Source organism: Thamnophis elegans, chromosome 6 (assembly GCF_009769535.1).
Source record: "Thamnophis elegans isolate rThaEle1 chromosome 6, rThaEle1.pri, whole genome shotgun sequence".
NCBI classification, from domain to species: domain Eukaryota; kingdom Metazoa; phylum Chordata; class Lepidosauria; order Squamata; family Colubridae; genus Thamnophis; species Thamnophis elegans.
The window spans coordinates 18,070,325-18,095,206 of NC_045546.1; the positions used below are offsets into that span (position 1 = coordinate 18,070,325).

The 24,882-nt window shown below is 36.7% G+C and overlaps 1 protein-coding gene across 1 annotated transcript in view; it reads right to left on the bottom strand.

The window, feature by feature from the left end:
* CWF19L2 (CWF19 like cell cycle control factor 2) overlaps positions 1 to 24,882 on the bottom strand; it is a 93,168-nt gene that overhangs the window by 40,679 nt on the left and 27,607 nt on the right. Inside the window, exons 5-10 of the mRNA XM_032219876.1 lie at positions 24,109 to 24,228; positions 21,918 to 22,002; positions 20,537 to 20,652; positions 19,026 to 19,699; positions 17,652 to 17,748; positions 16,872 to 16,961 (exon numbers count right to left, since the gene is read on the bottom strand). Of these exons, the coding sequence (XP_032075767.1) occupies positions 16,872 to 16,961; positions 17,652 to 17,748; positions 19,026 to 19,699; positions 20,537 to 20,652; positions 21,918 to 22,002; positions 24,109 to 24,228 (1,182 nt within the window). The remainder of the gene's footprint in view (positions 1 to 16,871; positions 16,962 to 17,651; positions 17,749 to 19,025; positions 19,700 to 20,536; positions 20,653 to 21,917; positions 22,003 to 24,108; positions 24,229 to 24,882) is intronic.

A 24,882-nucleotide genomic window follows, 5' to 3' on the forward strand; every position in this document is an offset into this window, starting at 1 on the left:
CATGTTCATATGTCATGATTACTTTAATAAAAGTCACTGCCATAAAGAAATGGACTTGCAATTTTTGATGAAAATGCTATCCTGCTAGGCTTGGCTACCTACAAAATGTTCATTCACCAGGAGGTAGCTGGTAAGATTAACTCTGCCATCCCATTTAGCTGACTAGATGGTCAGAATTAGTTTTAAGATGGCAGAATGGCATGTTGTTATTCTTTTAGAACCAGATTTCCAGAAGGATGTAGTATTTTTAAAATAATTTTCAAAGTATTCCACTTTTATGAAGAAAATCACTAATTAACTGGTTTGGAAAATCAAATAGAATAGGAATACAAATAGGAATAGGATAGGATAGGATAGGATAGGATAGGATAGGATAGGATAGGATAGAACAGAACAGAACAGAATTCTTTATTGGCCAAGTTTGATTGGACACACAAGGAATTTGTCTTTGGTGTATATGCTCTCAATGTACATAAGAGACAAGATAAATTCATCAAGAATCAGATGGTACAGCACTTAATGATAGTCATAGGGTACAAATAAGCAATCAGGAAATCATCAATATAAATATAAATCGTAAGAATACAAGCAGCAAGTTACAATCATGCAGTCGTAAGTGGGAGGAGATGGGTGATAGGAACAATCAATTATTGTATCAATAATACAACTGAATTCAGCCACAACAGAAATATTTTCCAGACCCTTGAAAATTTCAGAAATCAAGAAAATCGCAGGAATTATGCAAACATTATTTCCAATCTTTAAAAAGGGAGTCATTTCATGATTTGGAAGACTCCAATACTTACAGAGAAATAAATGAACATATTAGAAGAGAATACTTTTTAACAGAGAGAACATGTCCACACTATGGGTTTGTAGAACATGAAAAACCATAAGCTACGATTTACTAATAAATGTGGTAAATTTTCAGATGAATGGGACCCATTAATAAAATACACAAGGAATGCAGCCTTGAAGCAGCTACCTCACAGCAAATCTTATCAGAAGATTCCCATGGCAACCCCTTGATATGTTTCTTTTCATTAAGACAATTATTCTCTTTTTGAAGATGTTAAAAGTAGAAGGGTTGGGAAGTAACCCAAGATCTATTACTTATGAATATGTATGCTTACATCATCTATTATTGATGCATATGTCTGCCTGCATCATTTTCCCTTTCTTTTTGGAACGTGTAAATATCAACGCATCTCTGTCTTTGCAGGTCTCTTCACTGTTTGCCATCTAATAAAGACTGGCTATGTTGACACATTGGACGAAGCCCTAAGGTGTGTTTAGTTTTTTGAGCCTTGATTATTTGCTTTGTGTCCTGTGTTTTGATTCCAAACATAAAAAAACCTCTTTTGATTCCAAACATAAATAACTGACTCACATAATGTATTAAACAAAACCAAACACGCATTGTGGCTTCGTGGAATGTGTCAAGATAGCTAGTCGCTCAGTTTTTAATTTACTGATTTTGGACAGGAACTATGTCATTTGCAGAAGATCATTCTCTCCACGGTAAAGGCACAAAATTATGTTTTATAAAGTTATCCACAGTTTCTATGGATCATATCAGTATGGTAGGTTTGAAGGCATGCTAACTATGGGCATAGCTCTGCAGTCCCATTGTGCTCTTGCCAAGGGCTTCTTAGCAGGTTATGTCAGCAGCTGCAGCTTCTAGTTCCCTTGGCTGGAGGCCACAATGGAGTAGGGTTTCTTTACAGCACTAACCTGGAGGTCTCTTCCCAGGCTCCAGTACGTATGGCAACTGGCAAGGCATATGAAGGTTATCTGTTGTGTTGACATGTCCTTCTAATTTCATTTGGGCTATGATAATCAGGGACTCAGTGCTGATATACCTCACCAACTGCTGGCAAGCTGTGTTATGAAGCCTCTTCATCAGTTTTGAAGGCAAGAGCTGCCAAAATCTTATATAAAACTGTCCCAAAGATATTTTTTTTTTTGAAGGGGCACATGGACTTTCTTGTTGTTGTTTTTGAAGATGTTTCATTTCTCATTCAAGATAGTTCGCTCTCAGATCTGACTGGATTGTGGGGAATGGGAGGATTTATATTCCTTGCAGACAAATAGAATGCAAATCCTTCCATTCCCCACCATCCTGTCAGAGCTGAAGAAGCTTCTTGGATGAGAAGCAAAACATCTTTAAAGAAAAACAAGGAAGTCCAGTTGCCTCTTGAAAAAAGCACCTTTGGGATAACCATGACCTGGATGATTGAGAATCTCCATAGACATTCTGATATAAAACTGAACAGCAATGCAGAATTATAATCACAGTTACCACAACAATGGAGTTTCAGTGCCTCCATTGTATTAGATTCTAGAGTGGGACTGCAGAGCCACCTCTGTGTTCACAGATGAAGTGCACATCAGCAGGTCTTCGTTAAACCTGAAAGACTATCATATGTAAAAAGCCTTAACTGATCAAACCATGATTGTAAAAGCATGAGAGTTACTACTTTTGGCATCAGAACAATTACCTCAAAATTATAAGCTAGATTCATTGCTTGCTGCACATTCTGTGACTTACATCATATGTATTTGATTAGTCAAGCATTGTGTATATTTATATCAATTGTATATAGAGATTATATATTAGAAATTTTACCACCAATTCCTGCATTTTAATTCAACAAGCTTCCTTACCCCCTAGAAGCACCCTCGATGGATGACATGCTAAGTAAAATATGCTCTTAGGTAGACTTCTCCATAATTTCACATCAGAAATTGAAAGGGCTCCCTAATGCAGTGTAATTGGAACACAACATACAGCTGAGCAAAGCAGACTGATTACACGAGGTCACTTTCTATTAATATGGAACTGTTTTTCAATTCTTATTAGGTAATTGATAACATTTTAAGAATAGCTCTGTCACAGAGAGGGGAGGAAGGGGAAAAATAATGATTCTTAAAGACACATAAAAACGACCTGAGCTAATGAAAAACATATGCACAGGTCTAATAGGTTGCAAGATAAATGTAGTTCTCTACTAAAATGAAGCGAAATTAATCCAGGTCCAGTATCAACAAGAGAACAGCAATATTTAGATAACGAAGTCATATAGCATTAACAGGCAGAGTGGGATGGAAATGTTTAGGCTACTCTTTCTCAACCTGGCAATTATAAGATGTCTTGCTGGCTGGGGAATTCTTGGGAATTGAGGTCCATAAATCTTAAAGTTGCCAAAATTGACAAACAATGATTTAGCTGGTCAAACTGGATATTTCAAGTGAACGAAAACTGACTTAAACAGTGAATTACTGCAAATATGAATGCATACTTATTATTCATGCAACCAAGTAGTAGGTTAACACCGAGGCACACAGAATAAAATGGGACAACCAAAATTAAGATAAATATTGTATTTCCCTGAAAATAAGACAGGGTCTTATTTTCTTTTGACCCACAAAATGTTGATTGGGTCTTATTATCGGGGGAGGGCTTATTGTTTTGGGGTTGCCGGGTGCACTATGCCAGCCATGAGGTGACCACACTCACGAGCAGCCACCCAGCAACCCCCCTTTTCCAGCCAGGCAGAGCACCACTCAGCAACCCAGTGATATCCCAAAGGCGCTAAGCAATGCAAGCCTTTGCCGCACCAACTCCGTTCCTGCAGCTTGGTGCCTTCGGGATATCCCTAAATCGGTGAGTGGCACTCTGCCTGGCTGGAAAGGTAGGTTGCGCGAGCGCCTGTTCCATCCTCAGCTGGTGTGCCTCCCAACCTCACCATGCCCTGGCCCAGCTCTCCCTGCAAGGCCAAGGTGCTACTGCCGTCACAGCACTCCGAGCATAACCTATTCTCCGGCTTCCAAACTCCGGAAATCTGCAGCCAAGTTTTTCGGCAGCGGCCACTCTGGGAGTATGCTCTATAGTTGTGGGCTGGCAGTTGGCAGAGCATACGCCCAGAGTGGCAACTTCCGGAAGACTCAGCATTCTACTTCCGTGCTTTGGAAGCCGCAGCTTGGCGCCTTTGGGATACCCCTAGGTCTGTGAGTGGCGCTCTGCCTGGCTGGGGGGGTAGGTTGTCCAGGGGGCTTATTTTCAGGGGAGGGTTACATTTTTGCCCACCTGAAAAATTTGGCATGGTCTTATTATCAGGACATATCATATTTTCGGGGAAACACGGTAATTTGAAACTATAAGGAGAAGGTCTGAGTAAAGTTCATCTTGTATATTAAAAGAATTTTTTTAAAAAAAATCAAGCCTGAAAAACAGCCATGCAAAATAATGTGTTCACTGACTTCGTGAACTTCTGAATTAATTATTGTGCTGTGCAAAAAGGTTGGTGAGATAAAATTTTGAGCTTTTAACAGTATATTGTACCCTGAGAGTGGAAATTAAATTTGGGGCAAAATGTAAAAACTGCCAGCACTATATGCAAAGGTATTTGGAAAGGTAAAAAAAAAAAACTCCTTTTTTAATTTCTCAAAACATTTTCCTGCAAGCAATTTAGCAACAAGGCATCAGCTGCAACTCTAGCTTTTTGCAAAGAAGCAGTGACAGTTATTTTTCGTGGATTGTAATCCCGATGTGATAGAAGAGGTCAATAGCTTCAATACTCTGAGAGCTATACCAATAACAGTGTGAGTTCCTGATGGGGCTTCGTTTGCCAGTGATTGAAATGAGAGTGAAGGGGAGTAAGAGCTATCCACAGTAGAAATGGAAGACTCATAGAGCTCTGCAAGTGTGAAGGAAATGAATCTCATTTAGAAATTCAAACAAAGGCCCCAGCAGAGATTATACTACCTGAGATTTCTCAGGAAACAACAACTGAATGAAAAACTGCTGGTGACCTTCTACAGCTGCACCATAGAGAGTATTTTAACTTACTGCACCTGTGTGTGGTTTGCCAATTGCACAGTGGCAGATAGGACAGTGCTCCAGAGGGTTAACATCATTGCCCAGAGCATCATTGGTTGCCCTCTCCCCTCCCTGGAAAAGCTTTATAGCTCCTGCTGCCTTAAGAAAGTTCAAAACATTCTTAAAGATTCATCTCATCCTGGGCACTATTTTTTTTTTGAACTATTAACATCTGGCTGACGATACAGGGCAATAAAAACAAGGACAAATAGGCTGAAAAACAGCTTCCACCCTAGAGCAGTAACTATATTGAATTCTACTGTACAGTGTAACACAAATGCAATATCAGAGGTTTTCAATTTAATTGTATAGAATGTGAAGGATGTGTGTTTGTGTTTTATTTATACACTGAATTTTGTTGTACTAGGTGCAATGACAATAAAGTCAACTAAACTAAACGAAACATTAAATGTTGATCAAAGCAAGCCATCCTTTGGTTATGTGATTATAATTTGCAATTTTCCCAGCCAGCTTCCAACAAGCAAAGTCAATGGGGAAGCCAGCAGAGATAGTCACAAATTACAATGCTGTCTCACTTAACAACCATGGTATTTTTTTTCCTATTTTTCTTTTTGCCGTTAATCTTTTTCTTTTTTTCCTTTCTTTTCTCTAGTCTTACTCTATTTTAGTCTACATTAAATTTCTAGACATTTTTAAAACTTTCAACCAAGTTATATTTAAAAAAGATAACACTAAAATCAAATAACATCATAAGAAACCGAAAAGGGAAATAGACAACTCAATGAGTCTGGATACTTCCAACAGCATGTTGTCAAATAAACTGAACTGTCTCAAAGGTGGAGCTTAGACTTAGAAATTGTCTCAAATATGAAGCTTAGAGTTATAAAATTACAGCATGCCAGCCAAATGTGATTTGAATACAGCCAGAGGGATATATAAATTGACCACAGAATGTTTGAGAGAACTTCTGAATATTCCTTTCCTATTCTGGACCATGAAAAATGTCATCTACACTATCTAATCATTTTTGTTCAGGAAACTGACAAGCCACTATGTGGAGTGGCACAGTCAGTAAAAACTTCAGCATGGTCCAGAGGGGGAACAGAATGGTCCAGGGATCTGCAGAATATTCTCTTTCCAAATTGGTGAATTTTTAACATCCTTATAACGTAAGATCAATGATAGGTCTTAGTATGCATGTTTCCTTTGGAAAACATCAGCCTGAAAAGCTGGAGGAAAAGATAAGAAACATCATCAAATCTGAAGCAGGCGCGGAAAATGGCTCCGAATTTCAAAGAGAAGAAAGCCATTATGATAGCCTGAACAAGAGAGAAGATGAAAGTCTTAGACAATAAAAAGCACATATGACAACTGAATGCATAGTTTCAATATCAAACAAGGGCAAGAGAGCTCAATTTAAAATGTCAACCAAAGAATACAACAGAACAGGAAAATGAGATCTTTTTAAGACCAAAGAAATTATAAGACAATTTATAACTTGAGGTAGGAATACTTGGGACTAATGCAGGCGTGTCCAAACTCGGGCACTTTAAGACTTGTGGACTTCAACTCCCAGAATTCCACAGCTGGCTGGCTGGGGAATTCTGGGAGTTGAAGTCCACAAATCTTAAAGTTCCCAAGTTTGGACACCCCTGGACTAATGGAAAGCTATATAGGAGCTTATTATTATATATAGATATATAGTACATACTTATACATACACACAGAGATATATTATATTTGTGTATGTATGTACGTTTGTTATGTACTCCAATAAAAGGGTACAGAAAGATTTTTAAATATTTTATTATTAAATAAAATAAAATATTTAAATTACAATATAAAATATTTTAATACTGATTTTGCTTGTCAGAAGGATGCAAAAAAGGATCACATGATTCTGGGTTACTGCAACTGTCATAAATACAAGTCAGTTGTCAAGCATGTAAGTCACGTGACCATGGGTATGCTGCAGCAGTCATAAGTGTGAAAAATGGTCATAAGTCAATATTTCAGTGCCATTGTAACTTCGAATGGTCACTAAATGAACTGCTGCAAGCCAAGAACTACCTGTACATCATCATCAGAGTGGAAGGGACCTTGCAGATCTTCTAATCCAACCCCCTGCTAAGTAGCTGATGCCACCTCCCGAATGATGAATGTATGTTGCTTATTACTTTTATTATATGTGTCTATGTCACTGTTTGTACTTCCCCTCCCTGATTTTATGTGAGCCGCCCTGAGTCCCCTCAGGGAAAAGGGCGGCCTACAAATGTTAATAAACATTACATTACAAACATTACAAACATTACCTACCTCCTGTACTTCCTTCTTCCCTTCTGCTTATCTTTTCAATTTCCTATTATTGTACTTCCATTATTCACTTTTATTGTTTTATTCCTTTACTATTGTTACTTCTACAGTTTTATCATTTTTTATGTTCTATTGTTTAAGCCACTCAGAGTAGCCCTTCAGTGAAAAGGGAGGAGGGAGGGAGGGAGGGAGGGAGGGAGGGAGAAAGGAAGGAAGGAAGGAAGGAAGGAAGGAAGGGTAAATGTGTAAGTAAGTAGCATCACATAAGATTTAAAAAGATAGAAAAACTGGATATTTTTTTTACAAATGAGATTACAAAAATTAAATACTTGTTGAGAGAGAAAATAATGAGGAATTAATTCCACATGAAATTAAGGTACAACAAGAAATAGTTTAACTGTTAAAGATGGAAGCAACAGAAGCAGATGAAATGCCTACTGAACTGTTTAAAGTTACATGAAGGAGCAGAAGTTCTAACAATTCTACATCAGCAAATATAAACACGTCTGAGGCCAAATTAAAAACAGACCGGGATATAAATTGAAAAAGAAGAGAACGCAAGAAGACACAACAAATTATCATTCCTCATACTAGTAAAGTTTTGCTTAAGATCTCACAAAACAGCAAAATTCTATATTAACCCAAAGACTTCAGAAAAGCACGTGATATTAATTAGCTAAAATAAAACAATGTAGAACACATTAAAGCTAATGAATGTGCCAGAACTGCTCGATTATTCTACTGACCAATTTTACAATGAATAAGGAGCTATTGTAAGAACTGAATTTGGAGAAACCAAGTGGTCCAGAATATGCAAGGGAGTAAAGCAAGGATTCATATTTTTCCCTACTTTTGTTTAACTTGCATAGTTATGGTAGAAGAATGACAAGATTGGAAGATATTGTCAGAGTTTGTTGCAAAAATCAAATCCAGAAAGCACACATAGATAACTGATTCAGCAATTGATTTAAATAAGAAACTTCTTTATATGTATGTATGTATGTATGTATGTATGTATGTATATGTATATGTATATACACACACACACAAACACACACACACACACACAAAATACCAACAGCAGATTCTTCCAACCTGGTAGAGAGAGATTGGGTTTTTTAGTTCTCTTGCACAGACTAGGTAAGCCACACCCAGGCTCCAAGCCATCTGGCACGGCTCTCAGTCACCCAATAGTTCCCATTGGCCGACCCAGTTGACATGTCCTATTCCAGCCAGTCCCCAATGTCTGACCTGTTGCTACGGAATGTCCTATTCCAGTTCATGAATATTCTGACAGATACAAAGCTGGAAAGCTCTATTTTTTTTTTAAAAAAAAATGAAGTTTGAGATGTGCAGATATTACATTGTTACTTTAAAGTAAAAACAATTTAGAACAGTTTTTTTATGAAACTAAAAATGGAAAATGAAAAAAAAATGGGTTAACGCTGCTATCGAGAAAAATAGTTAATAACAACCTGTATGACTAGTGAATAGATGACAGTGAATAAGCGAAGACAATAGGTTTTTTTTTTAGGCTCAAAAATGAAGCTGACAGTTGCTGGAGAACAAATTGTAGAAAGAAAAGCAATACAGGTAGTCATTGTTTAGTGACTGCCTCGTTTGGCAATTGCGGTGACGAAAATGTGATTTTGCAAATAATCCTCACATCTGTGACCTTCACAGGTGTGTAAAGCAAAGGGAAGCTGAAATCATAAGCCCAGTTTTATTTAGCACCTGCTTCATGTAATGATCAAATTGACAGTCCCAACTGTGGTTGCCAAATAAGCACTACCTACAGTTAACTTAAGGTCATGAGCATGCAGACATTTCTTATAACAATAAAGACTGAAATTGTTAAAGTAATGGTCTCCCCAGGGTTAACCTAATGTTGTGAAGCTGCACTATAAGAAATGCCAAGAGAAAATTGGAAAATACTTTCGGATTATGCGCTTGGAACAAGTTACGAAGAGTAGCATGAATAACAAATCAAAAAATATTGATTACTTTCTTAAAGTAATCAATAAGTAGAAAATCACATACTTTAGGCATCTGAGGCACTTTGAATGATGGGGCTGGGGAAAACAATTGTTATACTTAACAAAGTTAAAGAAAATAGCAGAGGAAAACAATGGACAGGGTCAAGATATTGGAAAGAATACAATAGAGACAAGTCAAGATAATGCTGATCCATACCATCACCAGACATCAAATCCTATTCAATGACATTTGATTACTTAATGGTGGTAGCACAAAAGTTTCTATATTGAGATAATCAGAATGAGATCTGATATTATCTTTGTCCTCTCTGAAAGTCTTACGCGGATTTCACATATTCTTGAGAATATGATGTAACCTTGCAAAGTCAAAATAATTCCATACTGTAACTTTGATCACAGCAATTTCAACTTAAATCATGCCTTCATATATATTCAGTTGAGTTGTAGAAACATAATCTCAGCTAATCCAAACAGTATTTCCTCTAATAAGCTTTTATTTAGTTGGTATTGCAACTCTGCTACCACAAATGATTTTGTTATCTTGGGGATGGCTTGCATCCTTTGGTCTTTAGAGTCTTCAGGTATCAGAAACCCCATCCTCAATCTAGAATGAATTAAGCAATCCACCCATCTGAAGGAAATGAAGTCATGAAAGTATGGAATAAGATAAGGATTTGTCATGCTAGCTATAAGATAAAAATGGTGGTCAATGAGTGTGTGTGTGCGCGTGTGCGCGTGCGCGCACACACACACACACACACACACACACTGAATATTCCAGTCATTGGCACTGGGCGCTGTTTAAATTGAATATATTATAACCGTATATCTTGAAAAATATTCAAATGAACTGTTGCAAACCTAATTATACTAAAGAATCTGGATATCTTGTGTGATGCTTGTTCAAAAGATCAGTTTCCTCTTTTACGACCTCAGTCATCTAATTTTTTTAAAAAAGGTTCCATCTTGTCCTATATTACTTCCCACTAAGGTAAAAAAGAAGTATAAACACAACACAATGATCTAATCAACACACTTATCTACATACACATTACAAACTTGCAATTAACTGGAAGACCAATCCATATTCTCCAGATGCATTGGCTGAAAGCCAAACATCTTTATTTAAGGACTATAGCTTAATTATGCATCTTGAACCGTGTAATTACTTGTATGAAATCTTTTCCATACATTTTGGAGTCCTCTGACTAATGACCTTTAGAACACCAATTACACATATGGCTATATTGATGAGTTTCTTATATAATTGCTTCTCAAAATGTAAGCACTCTTAATTGGATGACACTGAATCATGGAAAAAGTAATTTTGGTTTAATTAACGCATATTTTAGATTTTGGAACTAAGCCAAATATGTGGATTTTATAACCCTCTCCAGCAGGGGTTGTGCCACCTGAGATGACAATGAATATAAAAACTAATGTCTTTTAGATAATAAACTAACTTTGGCTTAAGAGTACAGAAGCTCCCAAGATTAATGGAGCTTTTTTAATCAAATCAGCACACTACATTTCTGATGAGTTTTCCACAGAAAGGCCAAAAAAAAAAGGGGGGGGGAATGCCACATTTTTGTTATATTAATTTGAAAGAGGCTGTGATGATTTTTAAGACGAGGCCAGCATTTTCCTTTGCAACCCGAAAACATCTACCATATTTTTCAGAGTATAAGACGCACTGGAGCATAAGACGCACCAAGGTTTTAAAGAGGCAAATTAAAAAGAAAAAGTTTTTGCACTCTGCAAACCTTCCCAAAACGGCCCATTTTTCGTGAAAACAGGCTGATTTTTTTTTCAAAAAAAGGGCATGAATAGCCTTTAGGCTTGTACAGTGCTCCGAGGGCGGGGGCAAAACCAAGCAAAAAACAGGCCTTTTTCGCAAAAACGGGCTTTTTTTGTCAAAAAAAAAAGGGTATGGATAGTCTTTAGGATGCTTATAGAGTGTTCCTGGGGGTTGGGGGGGGGGGCAAAGTTGAGCAAAAAAAGGTCCATTTTTTGCTCATTTCTGCCCTCTCCAGCTCCCAGGAGCACTTTGAAAGCCTCCTAAAAGCTATGCAAGGCCATTTTGGTGAAGGGGCGGGGTTTCAGGAGGCAAAAAATGCTGTATTCAGTGTATAAGACGCACCCAGATTTTCAGCCTCTTTTCTGAGGGAAAAGGGTGTGTCTTACACTCCAAAAAATATGGTAATTCCTTCCTACACGTAACATCTATACTGCATATACTATCAGTGGTACAAAGATCACATTTTTGCCCATCCTTCCTCGTTCCATTTAACTCATCAACACTGTTCCTATGAGCCCTAAAGTCATGCTCATATAGTCTGGCCTTGCCTCATTTCCATCAGGAACTCCCATAATTTTGCAGTTTCTGTTCATTAATTGTGATCTGAATGAACCAATTACGTCTGTGCAAAGAGATACCTATTCACCGAGTATCAACCAGATCAGATTTAAACTGATTAAATTAAGGAGTCACTTAGTCAATTAAAGTGCTGAAAAAAATGACTTGCACAGATTAAATATACTTTATTTCTACCTTCAATATCAAAAAATATTTGTATTAAGAGTTTTGGCTCCACTTATTTAATGCATTCATGCATTATTATTTGTAGTAAATTCATCCTCTGCTATAACATCATCATTTCATTGACCTTTTGTAAAAGGCCTCTAAGTTTTGGTCTTCTGAAATAACTTCTCTTTTTCATCGGTATCCATGATACCCAGAATTAATTCCCAACCTTACCTTTTTTAGGTGGTTTTGGATCACTGTACCTCCATTTTCCTTGACTTCCTCCTATGTATCTTTCTAAATCTAACGTCTTTTGAATGAACAATTAAAACTGTTCTTTGAAGTGCCATAGTTTATGAAATGCATCATAGTTTACTTATATGCATGGTACATAAATGGTCCTAAAAACGTGCTGGAAGGGACCAAAATTCATAAAAATTCAAATTTTTATGTCTTATCTCAAAGAGAAATTATTTGGCAACACATGAAATTTGAAGGCTTACTAATTTGCTGTTCTTTCTTGCCTGGTGTTTCTACTTATGCTTACACTTTTCAATTTGGGGCGTAGACTTAATATGTGCTGCCTGAGTCAACTTTTGAGTACTTTGCAATATGCTTAACTTTCAAATAATTCCTGCCACTTCTAATGTGGAAAGAACATTCAAAGTCAGTAAATTGTTGACTTATATGAAAAACAAACCTTGATATTATATCTACTGCATTTGAAGTTTCTAAACACCACAGGGTAATATTTTAGCAAGTTTAGAAACCTGGAAAATGGGATAGAAGCACACTTTTTAAGTATACAGTTTTTACTGCACCACTGATGTTAACTACAGTTTGTCTGCTTAATCAGACCTTAATTGTGCTTAACATATACCATTTATTATTTGCTGCCCAGAGTTATGTATTTAAGAATATTAGATATATATGTTTCCTAACTAAATAAACCTTCAGTTGAAACATTCACTATTAGCAATAGCAGTTAGACTTATATACCGCTTCATAGGGCTTTCAGCCCTCTCTAAGCGGTTTACAGAGCCAGCATATCACCCCCACAGTCTGGGTCCTCATTTTACCCACCTCGGAAGGATGGAAGGCTGAGTCAACCTTGAGCCGGTGAGATTTGAACCGCCGAACTGCAGATAACAGTCAGCTGAAGTGGCCTGCAGTACTGCACCCTAACCACTGCGCCACCTCGGCTCCTATTATGAAGGTATGAGTAAAATAGATTCATAGTAATTAGTAAAGAATTAATTGGCAGACTGTTTCTTTTTTTAATTTGGGCTACAAGTGACCAACCCACAACCCAGAACCCTTTTTCCATAAATACCCAGTTTCCCAGATTACATTACCAAAATTCAAATAATAATATTTAATGACACCACTTTTTTTACTTTTGGCTTAATACACTGATGCTTTTACCAGAAAAAGGAAGCACTAATTTCATGTGAAACGCAGAAGAGAAAATGAACAGAAATTATTATGAAAGTGTCATCTAACCTTATATGTTCCCTGCAGTTACTGGATTTTACAATTATTTATGAGTAGCATTCTGACGTTAGTTAACGCAGTAAAACATTTACAGCCTAAATAAATATCAAATGCTTCTGAATATATTAGAATACAAATGAAAAAGAATATACTTCTCAAAATTTCTCATACAAACCACAATCTTAAAAAGATCTCTAAAAATATGGCACAGCACATTCACTCATTTTCTTAAGATTTCACAGTGACTGTGAAATAATAAAAAAATAAGTACTCTTATTTTTTTCCAAATACCGGTATATCCCTTTATAACAAATAAGAATGCATTCAAATGTGAAAATACAAAGATTTTCTTACATTCAATTTCAATTTTTCAGAAACTCTTCCGTTTTAGGCTTTCATTCAGTTAATTTCCACTTTACAACTCATACATAATTATTAAAGTACTGTCTGGTATGATTATACTGGAGCCAAGAGATCTGCTCTTGTTACTTGCATGCTAATATAGAAATGAAAAACAGCACTGTTGGACAATGTAGTTTATTTAATTAAACTAGCTAGTTCTATTAAATGGATTAACTTACTCCTCATCGGGGAAGTTTTCATTTTAGAATTCCGACATGTATTGGAAGAAAAAAGGTTTCTTCATTTTTTAATCTATTTAAGTTTTCTTCATTTATTTAAGCATTTAGAACATTTGCATAATTAATATTAAATGTGAAGACCAATGGCATGATACTGAACTTTGAATAAGGATAAGCAATCCATGAAAAACCAGTTCTGCCACTAATGAAGGATGCTAGGAGTTGAAGGTTAACAATTGAAATAGTATGTGAGAAAGATCTTGAGAAATATAAGGGAGACAGTGGGAAAATTGTATTTACAACATTTGCAAGATTCTGTTAATGTAACCTTACAAGAAAGTAGAATTAATTCATATGGTTGTGTTTTCTGTCTGGTCTACATACGCTGACATCAATCTTAGAAGTCTCAAAGTACAAATCTCCTACCATCCTCTTTTAAGACTGAGAAGTTTGGGAGGGTCCTTTCATAATAGTTGTTTCTCCAACCATTATGCATCTATGCCCTCTTACCTAACCATACCCTAGGGTAAGGGTCACCAATCTTTCGGATCTCAGGGACCACTAAATTCATAATTTTAAATCCTGTGGACCACCAATATGAATTAGTGATGGGATGGGGTCCTTCAGGCACTTAGCTTGGCCGCCTGTTAGTGAAGAAAAGCGCCACTAGAAACCCTTGGTTTGCTGTCAATTGCAGCTAGGAATCTCAAATACAGCCAAGAAGAAATGTTTGTCTTGTAGCCAGCCTGGGTACTAGATCGCCCCCCTCCAAACTCTGTCTTTCGAGGAGCCCGGCCGAAGTTTCGTGCACCGCTCACCTGGACTCCCAGGAAGGGAGGGAGGGAAGGGCAGGAGCTAATAAACAGGTAGCCCAACTATGTGCTTGAAGTACCGCATCCCATCAGCAGGTGGAGGCTAATGGTTCGGTGGGCCATATCCAGCCAAGGGGCCGTCATTTCAGGATCCCTGATTTAGTGCAATATAAAATATGCAAAAAGGCAAAGGTTTTTCTGAAGACCACCAAAATTTTCTCACAGACCACCAGTGCTCCATGGACCACCAGTTGGTGACTGCTGCCCTAGGGAACCTCTCTTCACTCATTCCTGAAGGAGTTTCTCACATATCATTACAACAATATCTTAAATTCCAGAAGCTGTTAATCTATGTAAGACTGGGTTGGATTCCATTTGTCAAAGAAATAGACTATTTGAGCTTACTAAGACAAATGATTTCTTGTTGTCTTATTCAAGTATTCTAACCTGATAAGAGAAATGGATTCTTGTAGTTCACAAACCTATTGTGCCTCTACGCAGGACTGAAATTTCTGTAAAACTTATGCCAAATATAGAAACTTGTTCAGACTATAAATTAGTTCTTTTTAGAAAGCGTGAACTCCAAGTTATTCTAGCTTGGAAATATATATTTCCTTACCTATATTGACTGACCAAGAACTTTTGTTTCCATCTCATATAGTTTATTACTTATAACCAACTCTGATTTAAAGAACTTCATCAGCTATAATTAAAAAAAGACCAAGAAAACCAGATGTCATCAGCATAGTGATAGTACTGAAATCTGAAGCCTTTGTATAATACCTGTTCTGACAAAAAGAATACATCGATTGTATCAATGTAAATTTATTTCCTTATCTACTCGTAACATAATTATTCCTTTAAGATAGGCACGGCCCTACTTAGACATAGATAGGAAACTAGCCTGATATTCAGCTGCATCATCAAATCATCCAGAAAACTCTGGTGTCAATACAAGTCCCAACATCTTACCTAGAGAAGAAATATGGCTGGAATAAATCCCGTAGAAATTCAAAATGTTATGCTTTTTAACAAGTTTCTCATCACCACCTCTTTGAAATCACACCTTGTTACAAATAGTTTTTATTACCATAAATCTTACTCACTGTTATTTTAAATTGGGAGGGGGGGCAGGAAAGCTGACACATTGCAAAGTGCTATTTCCAGAAAAATCTTTCTTTAGGAGTCACCACCAGCAAAACACCATCAGCATATATGGAATAATGTTAGGTTTGTTTTTTTTTGCCCTAAAATGCGTCACTGAATGCCTTCTTGCACTGAATCACACTGCCATTTTCATCATCGTCAGAATATTCATTTTGCCCCTTTTGGAACGCTTCACTTTTGTTTTATTTTCATTGTTTCTGTTTGTATTCTTTTGAAATGATTTGATTTTTAATCAACAATTTTGCTAGCAACCCTAATTCCAGTTCTTTAATGAACAAGTACATAAAACATCACCCTCTTTATAACTCCTTGAAGCCACTTTCCTTCCATATCCCCATTGCGTATAACCAACAATCACATCATGAGAACTGCGAAACTGTTCTTGCTCTCTATTTTCTCAAGAGAAGTAATTATTTAAAACTACTGAGAAACTAACCAAGGTCTTTGGTAGAAACGTGGTCTTAGAATCTTGAAGTAAGCTTAAGACAAACAAAAAGTCCGTGCACATTTAAAAGGAAATTATTCCCAAGACTACAGTACATATATGTATAATCAGAGGTGGGTTGCTCCTGGTTTGGCCCGGATTCAGTGAACCAGTAGTAGCAGTGGCAGGAGGCTCCACCCACCCACCCACCCACCCAGACACTTCTGTGCATGCGCAGTAGCGGTGCACGCATGCACGAGCAAACCAGTAGTAAGAAAAATGGCATCCCACCACTGTGTATAATCATACAATCATATATGTATGATTAATCATATATGTATATTATTTTCCGTATGTATAGGGAAATCAGAGAAAATTCTTGTAAAGAGTCTACTATACGAATTTATGGAAAACCAACAATATATACTCTGAAATACAAGAGATAAGCAACTCTTCGCTTATATTATTTAAAATTACCAAATAGGCCACCATTCTAAGATCTGAAACAGTGAACAATGTCTTTTCACAGCTTGGCTTCATAGGCTAGTATTTTACCACACACTATAATTTCTAATTGTTTTGAAGGTTTTCTCTGTCAATGCTAGGAACTATATTTAACCGTGTCACAGCCTTAGGTGCTGCACACCTGTCATTAAATCTTTTGTTTCCAAAGGCGCTAATCCAAAATGAATGCAAGATCATGCATACCCCCTTACCTCATCAGTTTTTCTAGCTTTAGCGTGTGCTCCACTCTCCTTTAGCATGCGTGCCTTATCAAGCTGAGACTGAAGTTTGGCAGCTAAATCCTTCAAACAGAACAAATATTGCACAGTGTAACTTTTTTAAAAAAATGTACAATGCATTTTGTGTTAAAATATTCTCTGGATAATTTTTCCAGCTTTTCCTATAAAATAAATGCTGATGCTATGAAAACAGAAGTGTCATTATAATTAACCAAAGCTCTTGATTCCAGCTGATGAATGTTTATCAGCAATAAATCAAATCTTATGAAATCAAGCAAATAAAGTTGCTTCTAAAGATACAGCATTTATAAAATATTTTCATAAACCAGGTTAATTTTTTTATTACTTTGCTATAATATTTGAACAGTATTGCACAGTTAGTCTAAAAGTGTGGAGCACTGTGGCTCACATGGTTAGGGCGCTGGGTTGGAAATCTGCAAGCTTGTAGTTCCAGACCCGAGTGTTGATGAGTGACAGGGTGAGCGCCTGACATTCAATCCAGCTCCTGCCCACCTAGTAGTATGAAAGCGTGCAAGGGTGAGTAGATAAATAGGTATTGCTTTGGTGGGCTCATTAATTGGGACATGAAAGGAGCTCCCAACTGGGTGTCTCTGGTAATGTCACCAGCTAATCCTTTTAACCCAGAAGTGCCTTAGTGCTTCCAACATGAATACAATGACGAATCTTACAATGTTGTCTCATAGTTATCTTAAAATATAAGACCAAAAAAATCTAATAAAATCAATCACACACCTTATTTCCCATCAATTCTGCTTTTACAATCCTGGCTCCCAGTTTATTCATTTCTTCGTCACTGAGAATGAGAGGCATCTCATCCTCTGAAACAGATCTGGTCAAATACAAACACAGGGCATTACGCATGGAGAAAAGGAGAATGTGCCATTCACTATCTCAACTGGATAACTTAGGTGGGAGAAAGTGACTTAAGAAAGGTCCATTCAGAAAATTCAGCTTAGGCCCTATTTTACATCAGACTACATTCACTTTTAAATATGCGTAGTTAAAAAAAAAACTTTAAAATTTGTTAAGAACATTTGCTACATTACTTGAAATCTGAAATTAGAGTCAGTTTTCCTAGTTTTAATGCTAATTTTAAAAGTTTACATGATTTCTGCCTTGGCCTCAGGAAATATGCAAGATTTTGTTGCAGTGCTCCATCTTCATTATTCAACAAACTATATTCCACTACTAATATTGGGAAACTGTATTTTCTAGATGTCACTGAATGCAAATGCTATCATTACCATCTTGTGTGAACAAATCTCAGATGCGGAAGTTGTAGCTTGACATTTGAATGACAGGAATTATTTTTTACTTACACAATCTGGTCATTCATTAGTTTCTATACTGTATATTTTAATAAGAAACAGTGCAACATTCAAGATTAGCAAGACTCCATAATAAAATCTAAAACTTAAAACCTACTAAACAAAATATGTATATATTACTAAGAAAACCAAGCCATCTTCTCTTAAAAAGATACTCTCAGAATGCATGATACATGTCTCCTAGAAAATTTATATATAAATTAAGAGTTTATATTTCTTTAACAAAGTAAACTGTTTCCTTGCATTTAGTCATCTATAGATTATTATGGAATTATCCCAATTCTATTCTTTATTTTTGTAGCATTGTAAATCATTTGTAGTGGATATACTGTATATGTAGGATGAAGTATCTGTACAAACTTCCAGTTCAGAACATATTTACAAGTATTCCTCATTTAACAACCACAATTATGAGTGGCAACTCATATTTAAGCAATGCAGGCACTAAGTGAGACATCACTGATTCACAATGGACTTACAACCTCATTTCCACTGCAGTTGTTAAACAAAACACCCATGGCCAATTTTCTTAGATTTAAAAAATATGCTGGGCAGTAATTTATCTGTGCTTGATTTTAAGTTTTAAAAAATGACAATCATTTTTTGAACATTCAAGGTGTCCATGGTTTTCATTTTATGAGAAGGCCCATGGTACGATTACAAAATTCCAAGGATATCTTAATGTATGTATATTTAGATATATTTAAAATGTGACAATAAAGCAGTCGTGCAACTGTAAAACCACCCTTTCCTTCAAAACAAGAAGATACCTAAATACCTGGAACATGATGGTTTACTGTCCACTAGCTGTTTTTCTTCCACTGCAGGTTCTGAGATCTGTTCTTCCTTCTCTTTCGGCTCTTCCTCCTCCTTGCTGGTAACAGCCTTACTCGTTTCGGAAGATTTTTCATTTGGAGTTGCTTTTCCAATTTCATCCTTAGGTTGCGCTTTGCGCCATCTTGGGGTCACACCAGCGTCATCAACAGGTTTCCGGAAACCAGAGCTCATAAAACGAGGAGTCAATAATTGGGATGAAGTTCTCTGCTGTCTGCTTCCTTCATCGGCATCACTGCTTGGTTTCAGAAATGCAGCTTTCATAGAGCTTGAGAAAGGTTTCTCATAATGACTTAATTGATGGGGATCTTTTCTGGTTGTACAAGTCCAGTTTGCTGCTGTAGATTCTTTATTACTTGGCCTTGATTTTTTGGTTTCCGTCCATTCACTTTCTCTGTAATTTTTCGGTTCCTCACAACGTACTTTATTATACTTCTCTTTGAATTGTTCTTTATGTGAAAACTTTTCTAGGTTGTTCTCCTCCTGCTTCTCTTTGCAATCCCTTGAAGTACGTTTGCTTTCTGAATATTTGTATCTTTGCCAGTCCCTTCTATCATTTTCTTTCTGGACTGCAGCTGTCTCAGCTTCTCTTAATTTGGACTGAAATAGCTCCACTGACTACAAGACAGATGAAAAAGCACATATTATTGTATAAAGAAAATACTATTAAGATAAACACATAAAAGAAACTTGTGGTGTTAACTTTGAAATGAACATCATTTGAAATCGCTGAGTTTCACAAACCTGCTGATAACTTATGAAACATTTCATTTTTACATGTTAAATGTTCCCTCCAAGAAATCACTCTTTTTTTGTCAAATTACTTAGTCCTTTGTAGATTTGGTCTAGTGAGCCTCATATCTGAACAGATGGATTGGTTTACTTATCAATCCATTTAAGAGCAGGCTCAATCATTAAAAAAAAATTAGGTGACATAAAATGATTAATAAGTATCTGTTAAAAATCAAAGAGAAAAACCATAATAACAGCAGCATGAAATACCATTTCATGGAATATACCAGCAATTACCAAATTAAACATTTAATCTTAGCTGCAGGGAAATGATAATTGTGCCAAATCTTAAAAAATCAGGCAGAAATATTTGGAGAGGTTTGAGGTTGAGGTTTATTGGACTTATATGCCGCCCTTCTCCCAAAGGACTCAGGGTGGCATACAACATAAAAACACATATTACAAAAGTTAAAAGAAAGATTAAATAGAATATCCAAAAAAACCAATAGACATTTACAATGAGATTTAAAAATTAAATTAAAATTAACAATTAAAATTAATAATTTATTTTATTCAGGACAGGCCAGCTTGCCCAATTTTTTAGGGCGCGCTGGAAGGACCGGAGGTTGGGAATTATGCGAAGCTATGGGGGCAGCTCATTCCAAAGGGAAGGCGCTCCCACAGAGAAGGCTCTCCCTCTGGGAGTCGCCAGCCAACACTTACCCCGTATCTTTCCGCTACAATTTCTTCCAAGTCTCGTTTTTCTCTCTCAGACTGCTCCTGCATTCTCTGGTAGGATTTCATTAGCCAGCTTAATCCACCATCCTCTACTGTTGTTGCTACATAATAATGATAGTAAATACAGTATTTGCATTCTGAAATGTAATACAATTACCTTAATAATCTTAGTGCTAAATGCATATGGTGTGTTTCATAGTTGCGACATGTTAGTCCAGTCAGAAATATTCTTAGCAATGGTACATTTCTCCCATTTGTGTTCACGTTCTTACATGCTTTTGAAAACCACAGCCTAACAAATAGTCTTTAAAAATTAGTTAGTAAAAATTACTAAAAAAATAGTAATCTTTCACCTGTCTTGAAGGTGATAGAGAGACAGTGGAAGTAATGGATTCTGTAACTTCTCACTAATCACATAGCATATTCAATGGATAACCACGGGGGGAATTATTATTCTGTTTTTAGTTGAATAACAGGAATGCATGAGGGAAAAAAACTCAGCAAGGAAGGTAGTTGTAATAAAATAAATCCTCGGGTCCCTTCATGTTATAATGAATTTTTATTTAGAAAGTACATCTAAACATATAAAGTTCAACTCTTTGACACATGCAATTTTAGTATTTCTTTCTTACGGCACTTTGACATTTAAGTAACTTGAGCTGCAAGCATTGTGAAGTTAGGCTTTTATTTTTCATCCTACATCACTATTTGCCATTCAGCAAACATTTCTACCATTTAGCACACCACAGAGTTTGCATAATTTGATAAATAGTATTGCACACATATGGGCAGGCGTGCGCACACTCACACACACATACGCACACTCACACACACTTGTGTTTGCTCTTTCCACAAGGAGACCAAATAGCCTACAGGAGAAAGCAGAGACATGAAAAAGGTTACATAAATAATATTCTGCCCCAAATAGCACCCTTGATGTACTTTATTTGAAATAGGATTCACAAAGTTCAGCCCCTGAATATTTTAAAGCTGCAATTTGTATAATGGAATGAAACAGGCCAAATGAGACGACAACAATTCATCATGTCTTAGTACAATCTGCTTTTTTTAATTAGTTCATGATGGATTCTGAACATTCTGAAGGTCAAGCTCTTAAGATTACAAGAAAAAGAAATGAGTCAAAATATTCTGTGGTTATGAGCTACAATTTTAATGAAGGTATCATTACCAACTAATATTAATTTTATTTTATTTTAACATCAACATAGTGATGAAGGAGTGTGTGTGAGAGAGAAAGACAAAGAGAGACAGACAGACAGACAGACAGACAGACAGACAGACAGACAGACAGACAGACAGACAGACAGAGACAGAGAGATTGTCAAAATTTATAGAACAATGTTACCTTTTACTGATGATGATACTTCTGTTGGTAAGCCTGTACCACCATCTTTCCAATATGGATTCAGCTCTCTTTCTGAAAGCAGCAACTATTTGGCAATTTAAAAAAAAATAAACCCAAAAGTTACATAGTTAATGTACTGTTTGTGCCTCATCAAATTTACTTTACCGCTACAATCATTTGGAACAAATCCCAGAGGTACATATTCTACCTTTTCCGTATTTACTAATTTGATCACATGGTGACAATTAATTAATTTTAACTAATATGCCATGAATTTTGCATCACCATGATGCAAAAAAGAAGTTGAGACCCTAGAAAGAGTGCAGGGAAGAGCAATGAAGTTGATAAGGGGTCTGGAGGCTAAACCATACGAAGAACAATTGAGGTACAAGGTATGTCTAGTTTAACAAAAATAATAATAATATTGATATTATAATAGTCTTCCAGAACTTGAAGAGTTGCCACAGAGAAGAAGATTCAGATTCAGATTTAGTTTATTTGTATGCCGCCCTTCTCCGGGAGGGACTCAGGGCGGCGAACAACTCAAAAGGGGGGAAAGGGGAACATAAAACACAATACACATAAGAAGAAATCAATCTACAAGTACCCTGTTTCCCTGAAAATAAGACCTCCCTGGCTAATAAGCCCAACTGGGCTTTTGAGTGCATGCACTAAAATAAGCCCTCTCCTGAAAATAAGCCCTCCTTGAAAATATTGCATCACAGCAGCAGCCATGAGGTGACCATGCTCACTGCCTCCTGCACCTCAAAAATAATAAGATGTCACCGAAAATAAGACCAGGCGCTTATTTTGGGGGTCAAAAGAAAATAAGACCCTGTGTTTCCCCAAAACGCAGTCTCATTTTTGGGGAAACATAGTAATAGGTGGAAGATTATCAAAGAGACATCCAACCTAGAATTAAGGAGAAATGTCCTGAAAATTAATCAGTGAAACAGAAGTTGTGGGTGCTCCATCATTGGAGGTTTCCAAGAAGAAACTAAATGGATATTTATCTGGAATGGCATAAGGTCTCCTGCTTGGGCAGGAGTTGCCCTCCAAGATTTCTTCCAACCCTATTGTTCTGTGTTATATGTTCCAGCATGATACAGTGGGTAAGTCATGGTTACAGGCAAACTTTGCCCATAGCCTGGAGTTCAATCCTGATGGGACTCAAGGTTAACTCAGCCTTCTATCCTTCCGAGGTCAATAAAATGAGGATCCAGATGGTTGAAGGCAATACACAAATAACGCTGATATTATAAACCACCCAGAGAGCACTGTAAAATGTACTATTATTGCTAATTTTGTACTCTAAAGTACCCCAAAACTTAACTTATTTCAGCTAATAAATATATGTAACTACATTACATCAAAAAGGGGGGGGATTAGTTTTATGACAATGGCATAAGTCGATTATTAACAAAAAAAGCATTATTTGTTATATATGTGTAGCCATAAGGCATTTCACCCATTAATATAATGAATAATTGAAATACAGTCAAAAGTAAGAAATCACAACACTGGCCTCATAGCCAGCAATAAAATAATTCAAGCTTTTTTGTTTAAAAACAAACAAGAAACCAAGTTTTACTTGCCAAAGTAATACAGTGTTTCTCCAAAAACTTCTTTTGACCCCTGAAATAAGCACTTGCCTTTATATTTGGGGAGGTCTTATTATTTTAGAGGTGCAGAAGGCAGCGAGCATGGTCACCTCATGGCCGCTGCTGTGTTGCAATATTTTTGGGGAGGGCTTATTTTCGAGGGAGGGTTTTTTTAATACATGCGCTCAAAAGCCCAATAGGACTTATTATCCGGGGAGGGTTTCTTTTCAGGGAAACAGGGTATCATTAAAATTCAGTAATGCATTTTGTTTGCAAAGAAATTTATTTAATGTTACTTTTATTTATATTTATATTAAATCATTCTGTTTTTCTAATTCATATACATCACAAAAAGTATGACTTCATTTGCTCCTAGGATTTTATTTTCATTTTTTGGCAAGAATCAACCAGATCAGAATACTTATTAGGGCTGGATGGAATGTCCTACGGCTACACATACATTATGAATAAAGCATGGAAACCTGAATTAGCTCTCAGGGGAATTAAATTCACAAATTAATATCTGGTAACTGAAGCTGGCTATTGGCTAGTCCCTTGCAATCTTTTAACCACTTAGTAACCAACCCTACCTGTTCATTTTCCTGGGCTTTCTGTTGCTTCAATATTTTTTCTTTCTGCTTTTCAGCCTTCAGAGATGCTGAAGACAGTGTTTTCACAGTCATAAAATCTAAGGTCATCCACTCATCCCTCTACGAAAAAAAGAAACACATCTTTTTTATTATTATTAAAAGAGATCCAAACACAGCAACAGCTTACTTTTGAGATAAATGACAGAAAAGATGAAATTACAGGCTATGGAATAAAGAAAGTCAATGAGTGTTTTGAAGACATTAAAAATCAAATAATTTCATTTAACCATCTTAGCCCAGTGATGGAAAAGCTTTTTGGCCCAAACTGAAACATGCATGCATATGAGTGCATGTGCACCGGAGCTCTGAAAAACTGAAGACCAGCTTAGCCAGTGTGTGGATGCCTGTTTTTTGGCCAATTTTTTGGTCATTTTCAGGCTGGTTTTGGCCCCCAAAACAGCCTGAAAATGGCCCCCAAAACAGCTGGAAAACATCCCACAAAGTGGCCTGGATTTTTCTGCCATTTGGGGGGCATTTTCAGGCCATTTTTCAGCCATTTTTGGCCCAAAAATGGTTGAAAAACGACCTGAAAACGGCACAAAAAACAGCCTGTTTTCTGGCTGTTTTCCAGCGCTCCAGCACAGTCAAAGATGAAGCATATGCATGCCGGAAATCAGAAGAGCAGCTGACGACAGCGTGCATCTCCACAGAGAGGGCTCTGCGTGCCACCTCTGGCATGAGTGCCATAGGTTTGCCATCACGGGCGTAGCCCAT